Source organism: Triplophysa dalaica, chromosome 5 (genome assembly GCF_015846415.1).
Source record: "Triplophysa dalaica isolate WHDGS20190420 chromosome 5, ASM1584641v1, whole genome shotgun sequence".
In the NCBI taxonomy this organism is placed as follows: domain Eukaryota; kingdom Metazoa; phylum Chordata; class Actinopteri; order Cypriniformes; family Nemacheilidae; genus Triplophysa; species Triplophysa dalaica.
The window spans coordinates 24971097-24993294 of record NC_079546.1 but is presented as its reverse complement, the minus strand read 5'-3'; the positions used below and the strand labels follow the sequence as shown (position 1 = coordinate 24993294).

Sequence of the window (22198 nt, the reverse complement as noted above, 5' to 3'; positions counted from 1 at the left end):
AGAAGAAACTCCATCATATCAACTATATAAACGTAAACACGCCCAACGCTGCTGAATAAAGCATAAAAGGGTGAAATGATTTAATGCTCGAACTCTTTAAGTGACTTTGATGACACGATGACGTAATTCTGTTCTAGTGTAGAGTTAATACAGAAATAAACGTTTTATTTTAATTCAAATTTGATAAAGAGCGGGAAGAGCAAACAAAGGAAACTGAATCGCTTGTGGGAGGGTCACCTTCAAACACGAGACTGTGGGCGGGAAACACTTTCATTGGCTCTCTATCCGACCCGTCAAACTATGAGCTGACCAATAGAAACATTTTATAGGTTCGGCCGACGAAGACACGCAATCAGACAACAGGCTCCGTTCCGCTAAACATTTGCATGTGAGAGTGAATAAATACCACAGCGACGAGACTCTTCAACATTCAGCATTTACTCATCTGTGAAGAAGCATCATGCCTGAACCAGCCAAACCCGCGCCCAAGAAGGGCTCTAAGAAGGCCGTCACCAAGACCGCCGTTAAGGGAGGAAAGAAGCGCAGAAAGTCCAGGAAGGAGAGTTACGCCATCTACGTGTACAAAGTGCTCAAGCAGGTCCACCCCGACACCGGCATCTCTTCCAAGGCGATGGGCATCATGAACTCTTTCGTCAACGACATCTTCGAGCGCATCGCCGGTGAGTCGTCTCGTCTCGCGCACTACAACAAGCGCTCCACCATCACGTCGAGAGAGATCCAGACCGCCGTGCGTCTGCTGCTGCCCGGTGAACTCGCCAAACACGCCGTGTCCGAGGGCACCAAAGCCGTCACCAAGTACACCAGCTCCAAGTAAAGCGCCGCTTTCATCCGCCGCACACAAAGGCTCTTTTAAGAGCCACACACTTATTCCTTTAAAGAGATTCTCTGTTTTGTAAGCATTTACTGTGTTTGTGTATTATCATTTAGATTATGACCGCGTTTGAAAATTTGACCAACTGTTTTATCATAAAGAACATGCTTTAAAGTAAATGTAATGTCTGACTTTGGTTATTGTTGCGCGATTATCGCAGAATGTGGCGGTATTGTACCGGATATAAACTATCAGAGTTCGGTCTTCAGCTGCTTTAAGGCTGAAATACACTACAAGACTTTTGCTCAGTTTTCAGTCTGGACTTGTTACAGAAAGTCTGTGTCAGTCTGCAGATTTGATCAGTTTGTGTGTTTTTAACTGAAACTTTAATAAAGTCTGAAAGTGTTTGATGTCTAGTTGAGATTCTTGTGAAAAAAATAATCCAGTTGCTATGTAAATTTCACAAAACAGCTATATTAATTTATTAAAATCTTTTAAAATCATTTAAGTGTTTTTTTAGTAGGACATATTTAAAAAAACATAAATGTACATTTTAGAAAAAATAACTGTTGGATTTTTAATGTTTTTTTTAATGAAAATAAATTAGTATTTAACTAACAAATTATATTTTTAATATACCATTAATATTGAGGTGAAATCTAATAGATATATTTGAAGATCATTTACTTGTACTGATCCGTGTTAAAATCTAAATATATTAAGTAAATCCTATAAATGATCTTATTGATTTAACATCAACAAATAAAATCGAGTAACATTCGCGGCTAAAGTGATCACGTGCGCTACACGTCTGCGCGCTTTCCTCAGCAACAAGTCTACACATCTGCTCTCCGCGCCTCGGAAATCTTGGTAAGTAACAATTAGTCGGCTAACGTTAATTATACGAATGTTTGTAGTACTTTTTCAAATAGTTTAATATTAAGAAATTACTATTAACGGTTTTTGTATTTTACTTCAGCTAAGGAACATCGACTACCTCCACTTCGCGGCTAAGCGGGAGCGAGCTGAACGGTCTCTCTTGAAAATCCTGGTAAGTTACGTTAATCAGCTGCATATTTTAGGAAAACTATCATCAAAATATAAATCAACTGTGGCTTCATGTTCGTGTATAAGTTACACAGCAGTGTTACGATAGTTTTCACAATGTTGTCGCAGCCGTTTGTATTGTAAGCTACTAGTGACATATTTTTTTAATGGGTAACTTGGTACTCTTTGAATCACCTTATATTTATTATTTCAACCGACAAAAGTAAATACAGGATATTTGATTATATAACGTCCTGTTTATCATGGTCTTACAACTAGACGTGGGTCTCATCAGCTGTATAGGCCAACATTACATAACAGGGCCCGTTTGATATTCGTGTGATATACTGGACTCCGAGGATTAGTGGCGCTGTGGAGTTTTCATCGTGTGCGTCTCAACCTTTATGGGGACGCGAACACACAAACGACGATATTTTCAAAACCGCGGTGTTTTCTATACTGTTTGACAATTCCTCCACACGCAGACGCAGTACCCGTCCAGTGAAACCGAACCTTTCTGAAAACTGCCAGAACATTGTGAACAAAATGTAAATGTCCTTAATACACAGTCAAATCATCATAAGGAAGTCTTAATATGAGCCCTTTATTCTGCATGAACACTATGAACAATAATACATATGCTTTTCATACAAAAGGATATGGACGTTTTCTGTTGGTTCAAATTAATTCAGTTATAATTTGGTCCGGTGTATTCAGAGTTTAAACAGTCTCTTTACTTCGCTCTTAAAGCTTCTAGGCTCTGCCTCTTTTTAAATGATGTTTAGAAACCCAGACCGCTGTCACTTGAAGTTTAATGCAAAGACAGGTAGTATTTTAAAACTATTCTAACACATTTACACATATTTACATTTCTGTACAAATTTAAACACATTTAAAACTGTTCCACAGAATTCTGCAAATTTTCCAAAATTTAAGCACATAATTAACAAAAACATATACAGATTCCGTATGACCGTCGTATTGAGTAATGTAATATCCCACTGAAATGAAAATAAAACTGCACATCATAATTTCTGTGAGTTAAGTCTAATAATTAAATTCTAGGGTGATTTAAGGTGTGCCCCTAAATTTTATTTTTTGATTCTGTAGTGAGTCAGGGTCCTATCCATTTCCCAAATTCATGTACCTGATATTCTGATTCACAACCTAGGGAGTAGATTGAGATGCAGCTATGGTGGCGTAGATAGTCATCTTATAATAGAGGTTAATTCAAGAGCTAACTTACTTGCATTTTCTTATGAATTTTAATTGTATTATTAAATATATTAAATTTCTCTTTTACAGCACCTACGCCAAAGAGTTCAAACATTGGAGGTAAGTGTCATTCATGTTTTATTATATATATTATATTATTGTGCAAACATTGAAAAGGGGCTGTTATATTATGACAAAAAACAAGTGTTGATTATTACCTCAATATTGTAATAGCAATTATTATTGTTGATTAATTGATTTTACATTGAATTTTAAAAATGTTGTACTTAATGATGCAGCTGCATGTCATATTCTTGAAGAAAATAATAATTGTGGGGGTTATGTTGCTACAAAAAATCTAAAACTAATGGCTTCAGGTCTCTGATTCGCCACTGTATTCAATGGCCAAACACACTGCCGAAACGTACAGAAATGAGGACAAATGGACAGCTGTTATTGAGGCTTTTGGCAGTTATGTAATTCTTTCAATGCATTTGAAATATTTATTGTAATTAATGCATACGAACAACAGAGTTTTGTGAAACCCGAAAGCATGTGGGCACTCTCACTCAGAAACTCCAAATATGGGTCACAGAATTAGTACAATTTACACACGTAGTTCTAGGAAATGCAAAAGTGCATGTTGTATAGCTGTTCTTTAAACCTTTTCAGGTTTTTATTTCAGTATATTTATGATTTTGTTTGACAACAGTTGCTTTTTCAACTGCACATAATAAACAGTTCAATCTCTTAGTGATTTCAGATTGTCCAGTACTTCCTACTGATCAACCAAATGTAGTTTACGGAAGAGCTGTGCATAAAACACAGATTCGAAGCCATTTCGATTTCAGAATTGGTTACAGCCCTGAAGCCTGTTTTATGAATTTTTTTGACTAATAATTGGATATCCTAAATACACAAAATAAGGGTAACATTACAACTTGCATCTGCACAAAAGCATGTGAAATTTTGGTAACACTGTTTTCATCCCTTCTTTAGTTTGTGATTTATGGGATGGCAATGTAAGCTCTGCACTTTTGTGGCTACACGTAAAGGTGCTATTCTCAAGCATTAACGGCTGAATCATGGTACCTTTGGTCGTGGATATTCAGTACCGTGTCTTCATTTAAACTGTCCATGCTCCTTTAAGACATGGGGTGGCCTGCGTATACACTTGCATCGATGTCACAATTAACAGGAAACTAAGGATTGTGAAGTGCTATCAGTGGAATCTTTAAAATGTAAACTTTGTGACTCACTTTATTTCAACACAAAAGACTACTTTAAACACATCAATTCCCATTTGAAGTCACGAAACTGTACAATGTGTTTTCAAAGGATGCAATTTTAAGACAAACATATGTGCAGCTTATGCAACACACAGAAATCACAAATCCTGGTCATTGGAAGATTTTGAGACTGATTTGATTGCAAAACAGCCAGCTTCTACTGACTATGAAATCAGCTCTCCAGTGTCACATGACCATGTGGACATAGATAACACCGAATAATTGGATTGTGAAAGGGATGCTTCAAGCAAAATAGCGAAAAATATATTGGTTCTCTCTTGTTAAAACTGGGAAGCATCTATAACGTCTCTGGAAAATGCATTGATGACCTGGTGGAACAGCTTCAGTTTATTTGCACGTCATCTACTCAGTATGTTCCAAAGTTAGTTGATGATATATTTACAAAGATTGACTGTGCTGTTGATCAAGACGTTTTCAGAGAATTAGTAGATAAACTGTCACTCTAATCCTTTGAATGTAGCCTTTTGTCCTAAAGGTCCTTTCTCTACAAAATTGAAGAAGGAAAAGTTTTATTTGCTTTAAGGTTTCACACGTCTCCTCAAACTGTGGTTATACAACTAGTGGTACGTGATGTGAAACAGCAGAAAATGCAAAACTACAATACAATTTCAGTTGTTTAACAAGCCTCCATGATTGATAAATATGGTATACATCTCATCCTATGTGTAATTATAAATAGTTATATAGTATGTATTATTGTTGTTTATTTATCATTGGTGGATGTGACGGGCAGCTCAAACACTGAGCGGGAGCAGACAGACGCTTGTGAGTATCTGACTCTCTCTCTTCAGATGAGCTGCGTGTAAATGAAGTTTCTTGTGTATTTCTGCACTTGAAGCGTTGTTTAAAGCTGTTGTTATTGCTGTAAAGTGCTCATTCAACATGTGTGCATCTACTCGAGGTTAAATCAATGAAGCGTGCGTTGAGATGTTCTTTGGAAACGCAACATTGACAAAAGCCGCTGCAGTAAAGTGTAATTCTGTTGTTTATATACATCTGTTCTCTTAAAGTATATGTGTATTTATTTATCTTCTGTGTTAAATATTCTATGCCGCCCATCGATTGAATGCGAGACTCCGGTTCCATACACAGATGTTTATTAACACTTTAACACCGTAGAACTAAAAGTTCAAGTAAACAAAATAAAAGACATCAAATATTGCAAAACAATACATAAATGACAAATAAAGAATACAGTAATACTGACCACTTTAGCCTGCTTCTCAACCAACGGCAGAGTCATTTCCCAGAAGCAATCTTCAAAGTCAAATATACTTAAACTTATACGCAGTTGAAACAGGGAGTATAAAGAATTAAACTAGCATGAATCGCTACATGTGCGCTTGGTCCCTGCGCTTTGGTTACGGGGCTTACTTCCGGTTTTCGGAATGTCAAAATAAAAGTACATGAGTATTTCAAATATATTCAAAATACCGGCTGCATTTACACTCCCACCATCACACAATGTGTGATTCACATCACAAAAATAGACTTTCTAAACAGAACATTCTAAAACAATGATGTAAATAAACGCATATACATTCAAATATAAACAAAACAATGAAGAACTAGGCTACTTATTCGGCCTCAAGCAGTAGTACTGTTTTGTGTATTGACCTTTCTAAATAAACTGGCTTATGTGAGCGTGCGCCTCTAATGTCTAGTGCTGTGTCACTAAGTAACAGTTTGAGTTTTCTGACTCTTCCGTCAGATCCTTGGAAGACTTCAACTACCTTCGCCAGCTTCCACTTATTTCTTGGTGCGTCATCATCTTGCAACAGGACAATGTCATTCACTTTAGCATTTCTCCTGTCCTTGTTCCATTTGCTCCTCTGCTGCAGATTCAGCAAATACTCCTTTCTCCATCTGGTCCAAAATTCATTAGACAAGAACTGAACTCTCTTCCATCTTTTCTGAAGATAGAGATCTTCCCTTACAAACTCACCAGGTGGTGGTGCGATTATTGACGACTTCATTGTCAATATATGGTTTGGAGTTAGGGGTTCAGGACCTAAAGGATCATTAAGATGTTCCGTGGTCAATGGTCGACTGTTCACTATAGCCATCACTTCATACAGGAATGTTCTTAATGAAGAGCTGTCTAATCTTCCAGAAGACTGGTCTAGAATGGCTGTGAGAACATTTCTCACAGTCCGAATCTGCCTCTCCCAGACCCCACCCATGTGACTGGAAGCAGGTGTGTTCATGAAGAAGTTGCATCCCAACTCTTTCACACGTTCTTGATCCATTCCTTTCATTAATTCTTGGAATTCATTGCGTGCCCCCACAAAGTTTGTGCCTTGGTCACTTCGTAGTTGACTTACATTGCCTCTTATAGCAATAAAACAGCGCAACGCGTTTAGGAAAGCATCAGTGGAAAGGTCATCCAATACCTCAATGTGGATGGCACGTGAACACATGCAGGTGAATAGAAGCCCATACCTCTTTAGTTCTTTCCTTCCATCTTTACAATAAAATGGTCCGAAACAGTCCATACCACTATAGGTAAATGGAGGGGTAGCTTCCATTCTCTCTGGGGGAAGGTCGGCCATTTTTTGTTCTTGATTACATTTTCTGTATTTTCTGCATTTGATGCACTTGAAAATGAGTGATGAAACTTCACTACTACACCCCATGATCCAAATCCCACCGGAGCGTAATTCATTGATGGTCATTCCACGACCCTGATGCTTCACCTTCTCATGATAGTGCTTTATCAACAATCGAGACACATGATGTCCTTTGGGGAGGATAGCTGGGTGTTTGACATGAGGATGGAGTGTTGCTTGCGTCAATCTACCTCCCACCCTCAGGATATCTTGACTGTCCTTGAAAGGGTTCAACTTGTGCAGTTTGGTTGACTTGTTCCTTTGTACCTCTTTCTTTTGTTTAAGAGCCTTGATTTCATCACTGAACGCTTCTTCTTGAACTGCATGGATTATGAATTGTTCAGCCTCCATTCTTTCTTCAAGTGTCGTAACTTCATTGGATCTTGTTTTTAGACCTTTCACCTCCTTTGCAAGACGCTTAAGTCTTGCTATGGCTCTTACGACTCTTTTCCAGTCCGAAAACTTCTGAAGTCGGTCTAATAGGGACTTTTCCTCATTTGCTTCAGTTGTGTGAACTTGTGCTCTTTTGATTTCTGGGTCATCCTCATTGAGTTCTCTCACCTTAAACTCTTCCTCCTTAGGGAGGTCCTTTTGCCACAAGAAACGAGGTCCCGTAAACCAGTTAGACTCTACAAGCTCCTTTGCCATGAGTCCGCGAGAGGCATGGTCAGCCGGGTTATTTTCTGAGCAAACATATCGCCATTGACTTGGTTCTGTGCTCGATTTGATCTGCTGGATCCGATTGGCTACGAATACATGAAATCGCCTTTCATTATTGTTAATGTAACCAAGGACGACCTTGGAATCGGTCCAAAAGTATTCCTGTAGATTTTCCATCTCCATTTCTCTCCTTAGCAGGTCACTCGACCTTGTGGCCACGACTGCAGCTGAGAGTTCCAGTCTTGGGATCGTTGTTAACTTTGTCGGTGCAACCCTTGCCTTTGCCATAACAAGAGCACACTGGACTTCTCCAGACTTCGAAACAACCCTAAGGTAAGAACACATTCCATAGCCGGAAACACTGGCATCGGAAAAATGGTGAAGCTCACACTGTTGAACTTCCTTAGCTGCCAATGGCATGTAGTGCCGTGGTATCTCTACCACTGAAAGATTATGAAGGTCTTGGAGCCACGCTTCCCAACGCGGCCTGAGATCATCAGGAAGCTGCTCATCCCATCCCACCTTGTCTTGGCACATCCTTTGTAGAATCTGTTTACCTTTTAGAATGATAGGTGCCACAAATCCAAGAGGATCAAAAATTGAGGCCACTGTTGACAATACTCCTCTTCTGGTGAAAGGATGATCCTTTACCCTCACTTTGAACTGGAACTTATCTGAGCTAATACACCATTGGACCCCGAGAGCCCGCTCCATCTTGTGCTCACCCAAGGCCATGTCCAGGTCAGCTACAACTTCTGCAAGTTCTTGCTTTGGGATTGTGGCAAGCACCTTCTTGTTACTGGTAATGAATTTGTGTAAGTGGAGTTTACCAGTGTTGCAGAGGTCTCTTGCCTCTCTAACAAGCTCGATAGCTTCTTCTTCACTGTCCAAACTTGTTAATCCATCATCAACATAAAAGTTGCGCTGAATAAACCTCACTGTAGCTTCACTAAACTTGCCTTCACCTTCTGCAGCCAGGTGTTTGAGCCCAAAGTTTGCGCATCCAGGTGACGATGCAGCACCGAACAAGTGAACCTTCATGCGGAACACTGAAGGTGGAGCCTCCATATCGCCTCTTTCCCACCACAGGAATCTGAGATAGTCTTGGTCACTTGGTGCGACATGAAATTGATGGAACATCCGCTCTACATCACACATGATGGCTACTCGTCCTTTGCGGAAGCGACACAAGACCCCTACAAGGGTATTTGTAAGGTCTGGCCCGGTGAGTAGATGCTCATTCAGCGATGTATTCTGAAACTTAGCCGAGCAATCAAATACCACGCGAATCTTTCCTGGCTTTTGGGGATGATAAACCCCATGGTGAGGGATATACCACGTGGTCCGATCGTTTAACTCTGACTCTGGAACCTTTTCAGCATCACCTCTTGTTATGATGTCCTCCATAAAAGCCACATAATCCTTGTGATATTGATTATCTTTCTTAAGACGTTTTCCCAGACATCTGAGTCGATGTTGTGCACACACTTTGTTGTTTGGCAGGCTTGGTTTCTCTTCCTTAAAAGGCAATGGCATTTTGTAATGTCCATTTTGCTTTTGCTTGATTCCTTCTTTCAGCTTCACCAAGAACTTAATATCTTCTTGTGATATTAGAACTTCTTCACTGAACTTCTCAGTAAAATCTGCCTCAAAGACCTTGAGTATATCTGCTGGAGTGATCATTTCCTTGACTTGAGTTCTATAAACAAAATGTACCTCAGACTTGAGCTCAGTAAAAGCCTTGGTAGCTGGCTGAACTTTCTTTATGATGATACGGTGGCTCACACCGATTTCATCCTCATGATCATAATCCACACCAGTGCTGCTGTAGCCGATAATGCTCCAACCCAACACAGACTTTTGTGCATATGGCTGGGTTTCATTGCCCGAGATGACATCTCTGGGAAGTAAGGCTTGTGGACAGTTATAGCCGATTAACAATCCCACTTCACAATCAAGCTCAGGAGACATTTCATCTGCCAAATGTTCTAAGTGAGGCCAAGACTTTGCGGTAGTTCTTGTGGGTATATGGGATCTGTTTGCTGGTATGTAATCTCTGGTATAAGTTGTTGGGAGTTTGATTTTAGTGTCAGAGCTGATGCCTCTTACCTGTAGTCCTTGCACCCTTTGGCTATTCACCACTTTTGTTTTTGATGTTATTGTGGACACTTTAAGTTTTACTGACTCTTTCCTGGCACCCAATGTAACAGCTGCATCCTTCAGGATGAAGGTTGTGTCACTCTGACTATCAAGTAACGCATACACTAAAACTTCCTTGTCTGGTTCCATTGCCGTGGAGACATAGACTGGAACAATAGATGAAGTGTGAGTGCTGCTTTTCTCTTGAACAACTCTGTTAGAGGTAGCTTGCTGTATTTCAATTGATTCAGACTGTTGGTTGGTGTGTCCTCCGTTTTCATTTGGCCTTTCTGGTTTTATTCTTACAGCTTGTTCTTGGTTTTTCTTCCCACGATCTTGATGTAGGCAAGTAGGGTGATGTTTTCCACATAAGTCACACACACTCCTGGATGTACACGCTCTGGAGTTATGGCCTATCCTAAGGCAGCCAAAACACAATTTCTCCAGTTGTACAAACTTAACTCTTTCTTCAACAGGTTTTTCCCTAATCTTGAGACACCTATGGAGAGTATGGCCTTTCTTCTTACAAAACATGCATGTGCTGCTTGCCTTCTCAATTGTATTAGTGGTGAAAGTCTTAGCACTAAAGTTTTGATTTCGTTGATACTTAGACTGTTCTCGTTCTGTTGGCTTTGATCTTTCTTGGTCAGTTGACTTCACAGCATACAATGATGTGATGGGGTTGCATGCAATACGAGCCTCCATATTGAGAAATCTTACAAAATATCTAAAGTCCGGGAACATTTTGTGTCCATCCTGATAGATTGTTGCTTCTCTATTCCAGCGTGAGCTCAACCAATCCGGGAGCTTGACAGTAATCCTTTGGTTTTCCACACAGTCGTTGAGAGTTTGTAGACCTTGAACATATGGCATAGCTGATTCCACACTGCTCAGAAAATCAACAAACTCACGAAGATTTTCGCTATCCTTGGGGGCAATTTTATGCCATGTATGTATCTTGTCACGGTATGACTTGGCAACTATGAATGGATTACCAAATCTGTCTTCAAGTATGTCCCAGGCAGCACGATAAGCGGTTTCTGTTCCTACAAGGAAATGGCCTTCAATAGCTTTCTTGGCTGGGCCACCAACGTACTTGCGTAGAAAGAAGAGCTTTTCTTGAGCTAGCAGGTTCTTGCGCTCAATCAGAGTAAAGAAGGAAAGCTTCCAATCATTGTACTTGAGAGGATCTCCTTTGAAAACTTCAGGTTCTGGGATTGGAACTCGATTAGCTGTGATTGCTTCAGCAAGAGTTCTCACAAGGTCATTGGTAGCTTCATGAGAGGTTAAAAAGGCTTGAGTGGTTGGCTGTGGAACAGAACATGAGGTGTACATGGAGGGATATAGGAGAGGGGATTTAGTGGCTGTAACCTCATGAGGGTGCTGGACTTGACTGGGCTTGGCTTGTTGCGCAAGTAGAGCTTGTGAGACTGGTGCTTGAGAGGGAAAAAATTGATCCATTAAAGGGTTAAGTGCTAGTGGTGGATCGACAGATTCTGAATAAACCTGCAGTCTTGCTTGAGCCGCAACATGCCCTTTAAGTTCTTCTAGCCTTTGTACTTCTCTCTTTTTTCCTTCCAGCTTCATTTTTCTATCAGCACTTTCTGCTATGAACTGAGCTCTTTTTTTAGCACTCTCTGCTTCAATTTCCTTTTCTATAGCTTCTCTTTCAGCCTTCAAGATTTGATCTTCCACCTCAAGTCTTTGAATTTCTTCATCATTTCTTGCGTAGCCACAACTTCGGCTGCCGCCTGTTTTGCATTAAGGGACAGGATAGAAGAGTGTCTGGATACTTGGGAAGGAACCTTTGACTTAGCGGTTTGAACGGAGGAAACACTAGACACTGTGCTTTCAAATACTGATTTAGCATCAGGCCAAGTTATGATTTGTGTATCATCATCACTGCGGAAATGTTGAACATTTGTATTTGCAATCCTAGTAAATGCCTGGCATGTGTCATTCATTCTCCGAATGTCTGGTTCAGGAGTTGAAATTGCTCTTATTTTGAGGTAAGTAATGTCCATGTCCACTTGTGCGGTATTGATTGCATTTACAATCTCCTCAATCAGATCATCAGCATCATTATTCTTAATGGACCGTTTTAAGCCATTGATATGATACTTCCATCTTCTGTACATCTTTACAAAACTTACAGTTAGATCTTTCAATTTGTCATCTAACAGAGCTTTGCCCTTTTCAGTGAGCTTTTGTATGCGTCCAGATTTCCTAATTCCAGGAATCATTTGTGTGTCATCCACACCAACCTGAGATTGTGTGGCCTGCGATGTGTCTTCAACTTGCTCATCAGCGTCAGCTTGCTGTGATAGGGTAGTCCTTTCTGCGTCACTATCTTCTTGAAAGTCTCCATGAGTGACCTCTTCAGTAGGAAGAAAGGTGATTTCCTTTGAGTGTGACATATTAAATGCATGTGATGTATTTGATTAAACTGTATTCTGTTGTCTAATGTGTGCAAATATGAAATAAAATTAAATGCAAAACTAATCTCTTTGCTTCCCTTAGCTTAACCTTTGAATATTGCACATCAACACACTACAGTCTTATAATAACACACTTCAATAAATGAGCAATAAAAGGCAATTAACAAAGTGAGAAATAATAATAATTCGTCACAGTTTAAATATGAAAACGTACTTGTTGGAACAAACTTTGAATTTAACTTAGAACTTCTTAGATTCAACTGGGAGAATGGTTCATTTACATATCTGCTAAGTTTCTTTGTTTCTTACTAGATAATCAAACTGCAGCACAAAATAATGACGACTGCTGATTTAAGAGGAAAAAACACAAATGAAACGTCCGTGTGCTATCATGGCAGTACTTGCGCTACTTTCGACACACTCCTTTCGACGTGCTTGCTTGTGTAGCCTTGTCCACTTGCCCCTTTGGATTCACACGAACCATTCACAAGGTGACCTCTCGTTTACCGCACGCGGTCGCAGCCAGCCCGTATTCGTCCGCTCAGAGCCTTTACCGTTGCAGAAGTGTTCTACTATGCCGCCCATCGATTGAATGCGAGACTCCGGTTCCATACACAGATGTTTATTAACACTTTAACACCGTAGAACTAAAAGTTCAAGTAAACAAAATAAAAGACATCAAATATTGCAAAACAATACATAAATGACAAATAAAGAATACAGTAATACTGACCACTTTAGCCTGCTTCTCAACCAACGGCAGAGTCATTTCCCAGAAGCAATCTTCAAAGTCAAATATACTTAAACTTATACGCAGTTGAAACAGGGAGTATAAAGAATTAAACTAGCATGAATCGCTACATGTGCGCTTGGTCCCTGCGCTTTGGTTACGGGGCTTACTTCCGGTTTTCGGAATGTCAAAATAAAAGTACATGAGTATTTCAAATATATTCAAAATACCGGCTGCATTTACATATTCTTTCCACATTGTTTGTCTTTAATATAAGTTTGTAGGCTTTCTGGAAGTCCCCACAAATTGGGGGATAATAAATCCCCCATGAGAGTTTACAGAGCCGTGTTTACTGTGCACTACTGAAAAGTATTTGTGTCTCTTCATCTCTTCATGTGATTTTCTATGGCGGTCATGAAGTGATCCTTGAAACTAATTTTATTAAAGGTGGTACAAGATCTAAAAAGTTTGAGAAGCACTGCAATAGAGGGTATAAAAGTGATGTCACTTCCCATGTGACCATGCCAGAACACGCCCCCTTGAGTGGCAAAACACTCTGCAATAGCTGCTTACAATATAAGGTCACAGCCTGAGAATTGGGACACAGTTATTGAGTCCTGACAATGAGTGAATGAGGAACAGTTTGTGTGTCATCATAGTATGTTGAAATGTGCGGTGAGGTCTGGTGCTGGGGGCGTGGCTAACAGAGCATCTGAGTCCGTGACAGAGATCATTATCAGACATTTTATTCAGCTATTATGCAATATCAAAACATGTTTGAGCCAGAATTAACAGATATAAATCAACACACAATTTAACTACGTTACACAAATGCAGTAACACACATGCAGTTACACAAACCGTCAGACTCTGTTAACATATTTAAAGTAATAGTTCAGGAAAAAATGAAAATTCTGTCATCATTTACTCGCCCTCAAGATGTTTCAAATCTGTGTAAAATACTTTGTTCTGCTGAACACAAAGAAAGAATTTGGAAGAATGTGTGTAACCAAACAAAAGATTACTATAGTCAATGTTGACCCAGAATTGTTTACTTCCCCACATTCTTCAAAATAACTTATTTTGTGTATAAAGGAAAAAAATACAGGTTATTGAAGGTGAGTAAATGATGACAGATGTTTCATTTGGGGATGAACTATCACATTAATATAGAAAAGAAGATATTATAGACAGTTGTGGTTTAATGGTTAGGGAGTCGGACTTGTGACCAGAAGGTTGCAGGTTCAATTCTTAGGGCCGGCGGCTAACAACTGAGGTGCCCTTGAGATTTTATTCCTAAACTGCTGACATCACTGTGTCTTCTGGATGAGCGTTCTGAGTCCTTCTTCTGTTTTCTGAGAAGATAAAAGTCAATAAAAGTGATGAAGTTCTGCTGTTTGTTTTCTGGATTGTTTCAGGTGAATGATGATGATGATGATGATGATGATGATGAAAACTCACGCGCTCTTCCTGCACAGATGATCTGAAGAAGAATGACAGTAGGAGCAGCAAACACTGACACCTCAACAATCACTAGAATCACTAGAAGACACAAGAACACCATTAAATCCATCAAACTCTCAAACACATGAGAAACAAACACAAGATGAGTTCAGTGAGAGTTTCACTCATGTACTTATGTAACAGGACACATGGATCACAATCAACACTTCATACCTCTTATTATTATTGATGTTGTAGTTCAATTCAATTCAATTCAAGTTTATTTATATAGCGCTTTTCACAATGTGTATTGTTTCAAAGCAGCTTTACAGGGGCAAACAAGAAAAACAGAAAAGTTAAAACACAGCACAGTGCATGGTATTTATACAACGAGTAAGTTCATTCTAATAAATAACATCTAATTTCTAAATAAATAAATGAATGAATGCAGTCTCCCGGTGAGCAGGCCAACACTGCCCTGCTGTGGCGAGGAACCCAAACTCCAATGATTGATTAATGGAGAAAAAAACCTCGGGAGAAACCAGGCTCAACCGGGAGGGCCAGATCCCCTCTGACGTGTCATAGCTGCACTCAGACTGGTGACATGTGATTTTAGTTTAGCATTTAATACCAAATATTGTAACTTCAGCATTAATAAGACAAATAGTCCGTCTTTGCTCTTGGTTGGGGATGTAGTGGTCTGAGCTGGGATGGTCCGATGGTCATATTTCTCTTGGCAGCTGGTGGAATTGCCTTAGATGGAGCTGGGATGGTCAGTCAGTCTGCAGCTGTATCTGGTGTAATCTCAAATTGGGGATGGGCATCTGTCGGTCGTCTGGACATGGTGGAACTTCTTCCTACCTCGGGATGGGCATCTGTCGGTCGTCTGGACATGGTGGAACTTCTTCCTACCTCGGGATGGGCATCCCGAGGCAGAGGCGGAAAGAGAATAAAGAGAATAATTAGCGTAGCTGCTGTTCATTAACTATGCATTAAGTGAAAGCTTGGCTGAAAAGATGTGTCTTTAATCTAGATTTAAATTGGGAGAGTGTGTCTGACCCTCGAATAGTATCAGGGAGGCTATTCCAGAGTTTAGGTGCTACGTATGAGAAAGCTCGTCCACCTTTGGTGGATTTTGTTATTCTAGGTATTGTCAAAAGTCCTAAGTTTTGAGATCTCAGCGAGCGTGATGGGTTGTAACGTGATAAAAGCTCGGTTAAGTAAGTAGGTGCTAAACCGTTCAGGGCTTTGTAAGTAATTAAAATAATTTTAAAATCAATGCGATACTTAATGGGTAGCCAGTGAAGCGATGATAAAACTGGGGTTATGTGATCGTATTTTCTTGACCTAGTAAGAACTCTGGCAGCTGCATTCTGAACTAACTGTAGTTTGTTTATCGATGATACAGGACAACCACTAAGTAGAGCATTACAATAGTCAAGCCGTGAGGTCACAAATGCATGAATAAGCTTTTCTGCGTCTGCAACACATAAACTATTTGATGTCTAGTTGATGCTGTAAAAAACAAAGTTTAGTTTAGATGAGTCGTAATGTGAAAACACACACACACACACACATGGCAATGATATACCTTGTTGTTGTGTAGTTTCTGTTGTGTTAAGAGTTGAGAATCTCTCAGGGTTTGTGGTGGTCACTAGAATCTTGTTTGAATCTGTAGAAGATGATGAATGTTCAGAGACATCATACTGTAGAACATCACAATCATATTTCATGTTTATGTCATTTCTTCATCATCAGTACAGAGTTTAATGACTGAAGTCACTTTGAGTTCAGGACACTCCTGTCAGAGTGATGTCTTACCTGTAAATCTGACAGTATATGTGACTGAGGTCTTGATGTCATTCTTGTGTTTGAGCACACATCTCAACTCTGTGTTGTCGTCTTCATTCACGAGTGTTGTAGTCAGAGAGATGAGACAGAGTTTATCTGATCTAATCTGATATCTGGAGTCTGTCTGTAGATCAACATCAGTCTGATTCATCCACACCAGCTGAAATCCATCATAACTGAACACATGATCACAGTAATATGAAAACAGCTGACAGGAGAGAGTGACAGATGTGTTTGCTCTTATCTCAGTCTGTGATGATGATGAAGACACTGAAACACAAATCACACAACACACTCTCAGTACTCATGAGTTTCAGTGAAAACACAAGAGATAAAGAGAACTGTGATCTGAAGTTAAACATGTGTTCATATAAATGAAGAGAAACACTGACCATGAAGAACATGTAGTAAAACATATGAATCAGGTCCATGATGACGTCCATTCACATATTGTCTGCAGATGTAAAGTCCACCATCATGTTGTGTTGTGTTATAGATGTTGAGAGAGCAGTCAGATGTCAGACTCAGTCTCTCAGATCTCTCTGTGTTATTCTTATTTATTCCTCCAGTAAACACTTCTACTTCAGATGATGTTGTATATTTATTGTAGATCCATGTAGTTGAGGAGCATTGATGAAGAGAAGCATTACAGGACAGAGACACACTTTCACCAGAACTGATGAACACATGAGTCGCTTCTGCTCCACTCACACCTGAAACAGCAGATGACATCATTCATATTAATACATCACAATATATTCAAACAGTTTAATATTTATCTCTTAAAGGCGGGGTGTCCGATTTCCGAATTACGCTTGTTTAGACAAAGTCGAGCCGAGTACTAAAACAACCTTGTAGCCAATCAGCAGTAAGGTTCACAGGGCACAGGATGGACATTAGTCGAGTCGAGCGCTGACGAAAGTGAAAGATGGGGGTAGGTGTGTGTCTGTTTTGGTGATTTGAACATCAATAATGGCTAATATAAATCGGAAATCGCGCTTTTATTGACAGATAGACTTTTATTATTTTTCATCACATAAATCAGAAGGTTTGACAGAACAAAATCTAGTTCTTCTCTTATTGGGTACATTTATATGTGATATTAATATGTGATCTGGGTGATCAGAACAAGCACATCAGATATTCAGAAAATCAGGACACAGTATGTTTACACATGTCAACATCATGTGGCTTCAACATCAGGATATCTGATTGGATCTCTATAGTTTCCTGCCCATTATTTTAATAAGCCTGCAGTTTAAAAAGAGCTCCGGTGCGGGAATATTTCACACAACATGTATAACAGGAAGCATGTTATAGATTTGATACACTGGAAAGAATTCGCCTCAGTCATGTTGAAATCGAGGCAGTGGTGGGAAGTAAACCACAGCTAAAATGTAAAAGTATAAGTAGAGGACGCATGTAAATTTACACAAGCTTTTGTACTTGAGCTGTGGTGGGTTTCAATCGCACACACACACACACACACACACATGCATGCACGCACACACACGCACGCACGCACGCACGCACACACACAGCCTCTAACTGTGTTTTTGAACACATCATTTGGTTTTTCATGTCACAGACACAGAAAATGGTGTATACTGTATATGAGTCTGTACCTACGGGTTTACAAATGTACACTGAAGCAGAGTCTTTCTGGTGTGAACTGTTTATTTATTCATGCATTTAATGAATCAATTGAGTTGACTTTACAAGTGATGATTGATCTTTTTTATCAATCATCAATGAATCAATAAATTTGTACACCCGTAGGTACCGACTCATATTTACACCAGTGGGTGAACATTTGACACCAGGGACTTTCCTGTGTTACTTGTGTTGGTTCGGCTGAAAGTGACAGCGCGTCGTTTCTTTGGTCTGCACCCTAATGAGTGTTTACTGACATCAGCTATAAGGAACACTGTACAATGTTGTTTCTGTATGTAAATGATATATACGGTGTATTCAGAGCTCCGTTTCAAGCTGCGTGGCTGCCACTTCTGTCTTCTGGGGACGGTGCGAGACACCACAACAGCCCTCAGGACAGCAGGAGTATTTACACCGTAGGCTTCACAGTAAATATACACACACACACAAGTAGCCTGCGTTAGAAACGAACTGGTATAGTGTTGCTATTCGTGTCTGTGACATAAAAATAAACAAATGACACGTTAACCATCACCAATGGCACTGTGTGGGCCAGTAAAACCCATTTGTGACGGTCAATAATAGCCTATGAGAAGTATAAAGCTGAAGTGGTTAATTAAAACATCTCGTGGGATTTGACATACTCTTGACATCACACTTTTAACCCTTACGGGAAGAAAATATATTTCCTAATATATGAATTTAAAATATACTAAATGACATGATGGTATATGAGAAAATATATATAATAATTATTTGTGTAAATACACTCACCTAGAGGATTATTATGAACACCATACTAATAGTGTGTTTGACCCCCTTTCGCCTTCAGAACTGCCTTAATTCTACGTGGCATTGATTCAACATGGTGCTGAAAGCATTCTTTAGAAATGTTGGCCCATATTGATAGGATAGCATCTTGCAGTTGATGGAGATTTGTGGGATGCACGAAGCTCCCGTTCCACCACATCCCAAAGATGCTCTATTGGGTTGAGATCTGGTGACTGTGGGGGCCATTTTCGTACAGTGAACTCATTGTCATGTTCAAGAAACCAATTTGAAATGATTAGAGCTTTGTGACATGGTGCATTATCCTGCTGGAAGTAGCCATCAGAGGATGGGTACATGGTGGTCATAGAGGGATGGATATGGTCAGAAACAATGCTCAGGTAGGTCGTGGCATTTAAATGATGCCCAATTGGTCCTAAGGGGCCTAAAGTGTGCCAAGAAAACATCTCCCACACCATTACACCACCATCATAATTGCATTAATGAAAAATTGAACAGGTGTTCCTAATAATCCTTTAGGTGAGTGTATATTACAATATATGAAATAATACAAAAGGAATTGCCGCTTTTCATATATTGAAAAATATATTGACCATAATATATTCATTTATATATCAAAATATATGTAATTTTATAACCAGTAAAATACTTTATAATATATTGATGTACACGTGATAAGATATGGGACTGAATGTGTAAAAATATATTGACCATAATATTTCTTATGTTAAGAATTACAACATTTTACATGTGTTTCAACGTTTCACATTTTAATATAGCGCACAATAAAGTAATATATGATCTTCAAGATGTTTGTTCAATCGTTATAACCACAGACTCTATTCTTCATCACCACAGTAACCCCGCATATTTACACACTAGAGTTCTTCTACATTTCAAAGTAATACAACTTTAAACACTCACAGATCTCCACCAATGTTAATATCCAGCAAAAAGACATAAAATAACACCTACATTTAAACAATTTTACTCTCTTTAACAGTCAGAAGCAAAGCATGCTGGGAAATATAAATCTGCTTTAACTCATTCTGTGAACGTGTTCATATATGTGTGTATACTATACAATCACATTTATATGTGAAAATTTTTAGGTTTATTATTGTCTTTGTTTTTAAACATATTTTATGTTCAATATATATCCATATATTGTCAATGCACAAATTGCTGTATATCAAAAAAAAATTAGCACCAGCTTCCAATATATGGAAATGTATAAGGGTCAATGACGTGTTTTGTGTCCAAATTCATTATTTTCCTAAAAAGAATTTGAATAAATGCATGTCATTTATCAAATGGATCTACAATATGTCCTTTATAAGAAACCCTTTTCATTTTATTGAAATTCAATAGATTTTTTGAGTTTTGGTGTTTGAAAGACCAAAAATGTCAGGTGGTGCGACCGTCCGAACATACAAACAGAGAACAAAACTAAGAAATAAATGTTAATTTTCTCAATAAAATTCTTAATAAAATATTTTGGCATGATTTTATGTTAAATTTCTTATATATGAGGGGAAAAATACTCAGTGCTAAATACATTAAATGTATATTATTTTAAATTAATATATGGTCGCACCACCTGACATTTTCTTATTTGTCATTGACCCATAATGTAAAATAATTTATTATACTTGACAGTATATTCATATATTTTTGTTCCGTAAGTGAAGACACATGAACTCTATGATAAATGTGACATGAGATGAAACTGAACATGTTTGTCAGAATGTCAGTGAGAGTAATGAAATGAAATCTGATGAAATAAATGTGTTGTATAGTTTACCTGTGAATAGTGAAGAGAGAAGGATCAGTCCCAGCAGACATATATCACTCTTCTCAGTCATGTTGTGTTTCTCTTACTGAGTCTCTTCTCATCATCTACTTATATTTCTTCATGAGAACATTTGTAACTCTTCCTGTGTTTCTCATTTCCTCTTTTCTCATCGACTGAGTCATGACACTATTATAGACTAGAACACATTCTGTAGTTTAATGGTGATATTTGTAAATGACTTCTGTTGTCTTAAAATAATTGGACACAGTGCTCAGTTATGACTTTTGTTGTCAGAGACTTTAACAGGACTAACATGATGAAGGTTTTCTACAGATTCATTCAACACAAGACTTTCCTGCCCGAGCAGAGCAGACGCACAGCCTTCATTAAAGCTGATCACACCTCCGTTCTTCTTCTGTCTGCACACACACACAAAAGCAGAACATGAGGGAGGCCATCTTCACACTTCTTCCAAACCACAGATCGGCAGATTACCCATGATGCAGCAGTCACACGTTAATAAACTCATCCTGTCACAGATTATATCAAAATGTCCACTGGTGTAGGCCTACCAAAAAAAGTGGTGAACAACGATATTACCTCCGATCCCAAATGATCAAAAGAAGACAGTTTTGTTTTCAGGTAACATGATAATTAAAACAGTTTAATATGCCATTTATTCATAATTATGCAAAATTCTTCAGTTATGCTTTAATTATGAAGTTATAAAACTGGAAAATAATTAGTAGTAGTAATTTTTTATCACGTTCACATAAACGAGATTATGTTAAAACATGCAGGATTTTACTTTGTACAGATACTATTACAGATTTAGCCTAACTACCAACACTGACATATCTGTGGGAATACAAAACATACTTGATATAAAATCGATCTGATTTTAAATGTAGAAATGAATAAACACAATGAGGACGTTAAAAAGGAAAATGAGGAAAACAACTGCAGCTTGGAGACATTTTAAGCAGGAGAACAAGCGGGCATAGGAAGGATACACGCTAAGATCTTTAGATGTCGTTATACACAAACAGCGCTTTGGAAAAGGTATGCAAATGTTGTATATGTGCGTGTGGCCCCAACTTCACAACTGGTCCACTGATAATATCATCATGAAAAAACCCTGGATGTGGAATGAATGTGGAATGGTTTACACTCAATCCCAGACAACATACAAAAAATGTATTTAAAACCCTGTGATATCTCAGATAGCAAACTAACGTTGAATCAATGTTGATTTTTTGGTTAGAGTGGTCAGTATCGGTCGTCAATCATATATCGATGTTGAATCAATGTTCAGTATTTTGTCTGTACATCGATGTTAACGTCGGAAGTAAAACATGGGTTCAATATAGCAACGATCTTATCAATTCAACGCATCTGGTCGGAACCATAACCTAATTTGGAAACGTGGTGGGAGGAGTTGATCATCCAAGCCCATCCAAACACGGGTCGAGCAACCCAACTCACCTCACCCTGGAGTCCTCCACCGGAGACAGAGCCCGCAGTAATCCTGCCCCCTTCAAGCCCGTCCCGCTAACCAACCTCCGTACGAGCTCCTGGACGCAGCCAAAATAGTTTTTTTGGGGGAGTCATATGGGAGGGATAGCCCGATCGTCTAGACCGGTCGTCGGGCTCTCAGTGCGGCCGGCGCCCTCCAGGGTCCCTGACC

The 22198-nt window shown here is 39.0% G+C and overlaps 3 protein-coding genes and 1 long non-coding RNA gene across 4 annotated transcripts; 2 read left to right on the top strand and 2 right to left on the bottom strand.

Annotated features, from left to right (window-relative positions):
- Positions 1 to 46: 46 nt before the first annotated feature.
- Positions 47 to 14642, top strand: LOC130420865 (histone H2B-like). Its single transcript, XM_056748373.1, has 2 exons — positions 47 to 831; positions 14399 to 14642. The coding sequence occupies exons 1-2, from the start codon at positions 461 to 463 to the stop codon at positions 14400 to 14402; spliced, it is 375 nt and encodes a 124-aa protein (XP_056604351.1). The 5' UTR covers positions 47 to 460; the 3' UTR covers positions 14403 to 14642.
- Positions 1648 to 3390, top strand: LOC130420866 (uncharacterized). The gene is made up of 3 exons (XR_008906721.1): positions 1648 to 1702; positions 1812 to 1883; positions 3185 to 3390. It is a non-coding gene; the product is annotated as an uncharacterized LOC130420866 (long non-coding RNA).
- LOC130420863 (uncharacterized) lies at positions 5452 to 9182 on the bottom strand. The gene is made up of 2 exons (XM_056748370.1): positions 5612 to 9182; positions 5452 to 5525 (listed from the first exon to the last, which is right to left on the bottom strand). The coding sequence occupies exon 1, from the start codon at positions 9078 to 9080 to the stop codon at positions 5982 to 5984; it is 3099 nt and encodes a 1032-aa protein (XP_056604348.1). The 5' UTR covers positions 9081 to 9182; the 3' UTR covers positions 5452 to 5525; positions 5612 to 5981.
- On the bottom strand, positions 13711 to 20588 carry LOC130420864 (uncharacterized). The gene is made up of 6 exons (XM_056748371.1): positions 20521 to 20588; positions 16667 to 16987; positions 16245 to 16544; positions 14658 to 16095; positions 14442 to 14522; positions 13711 to 14335 (listed from the first exon to the last, which is right to left on the bottom strand). Exons 1-4 carry the CDS (start codon positions 20579 to 20581, stop codon positions 15929 to 15931), a joined length of 849 nt encoding a protein of 282 aa, XP_056604349.1. The 5' UTR covers positions 20582 to 20588; the 3' UTR covers positions 13711 to 14335; positions 14442 to 14522; positions 14658 to 15928.
- Between the last annotated feature and the right edge of the window lie 1610 nt (positions 20589 to 22198).

Excerpts from the sequence above, each read along its gene's own strand:
- LOC130420865 (XM_056748373.1), top strand. The coding sequence starts at position 461 with ATGCCTGAACCAGCCAAACCCGCGCCCAAGAAGGGCTCTAAGAAGGCC.
- LOC130420863 (XM_056748370.1), bottom strand. The coding sequence starts at position 9,080 with ATGGAGGACATCATAACAAGAGGTGATGCTGAAAAGGTTCCAGAGTCA.
- LOC130420864 (XM_056748371.1), bottom strand. The coding sequence starts at position 20,581 with ATGACTGAGAAGAGTGATATATGTCTGCTGGGACTGATCCTTCTCTCT. Across the intron at positions 16,545-16,666 it reads TTTACTACATGTTCTTCATG|TGTCTTCATCATCATCACAG; the intron begins GTCAGTGTTTCT and ends TTTGTGTTTCAG. Across the intron at positions 16,096-16,244 it reads ATATACTGTCAGATTTACAG|ATTCAAACAAGATTCTAGTG; the intron begins GTAAGACATCAC and ends CATCTTCTACAG.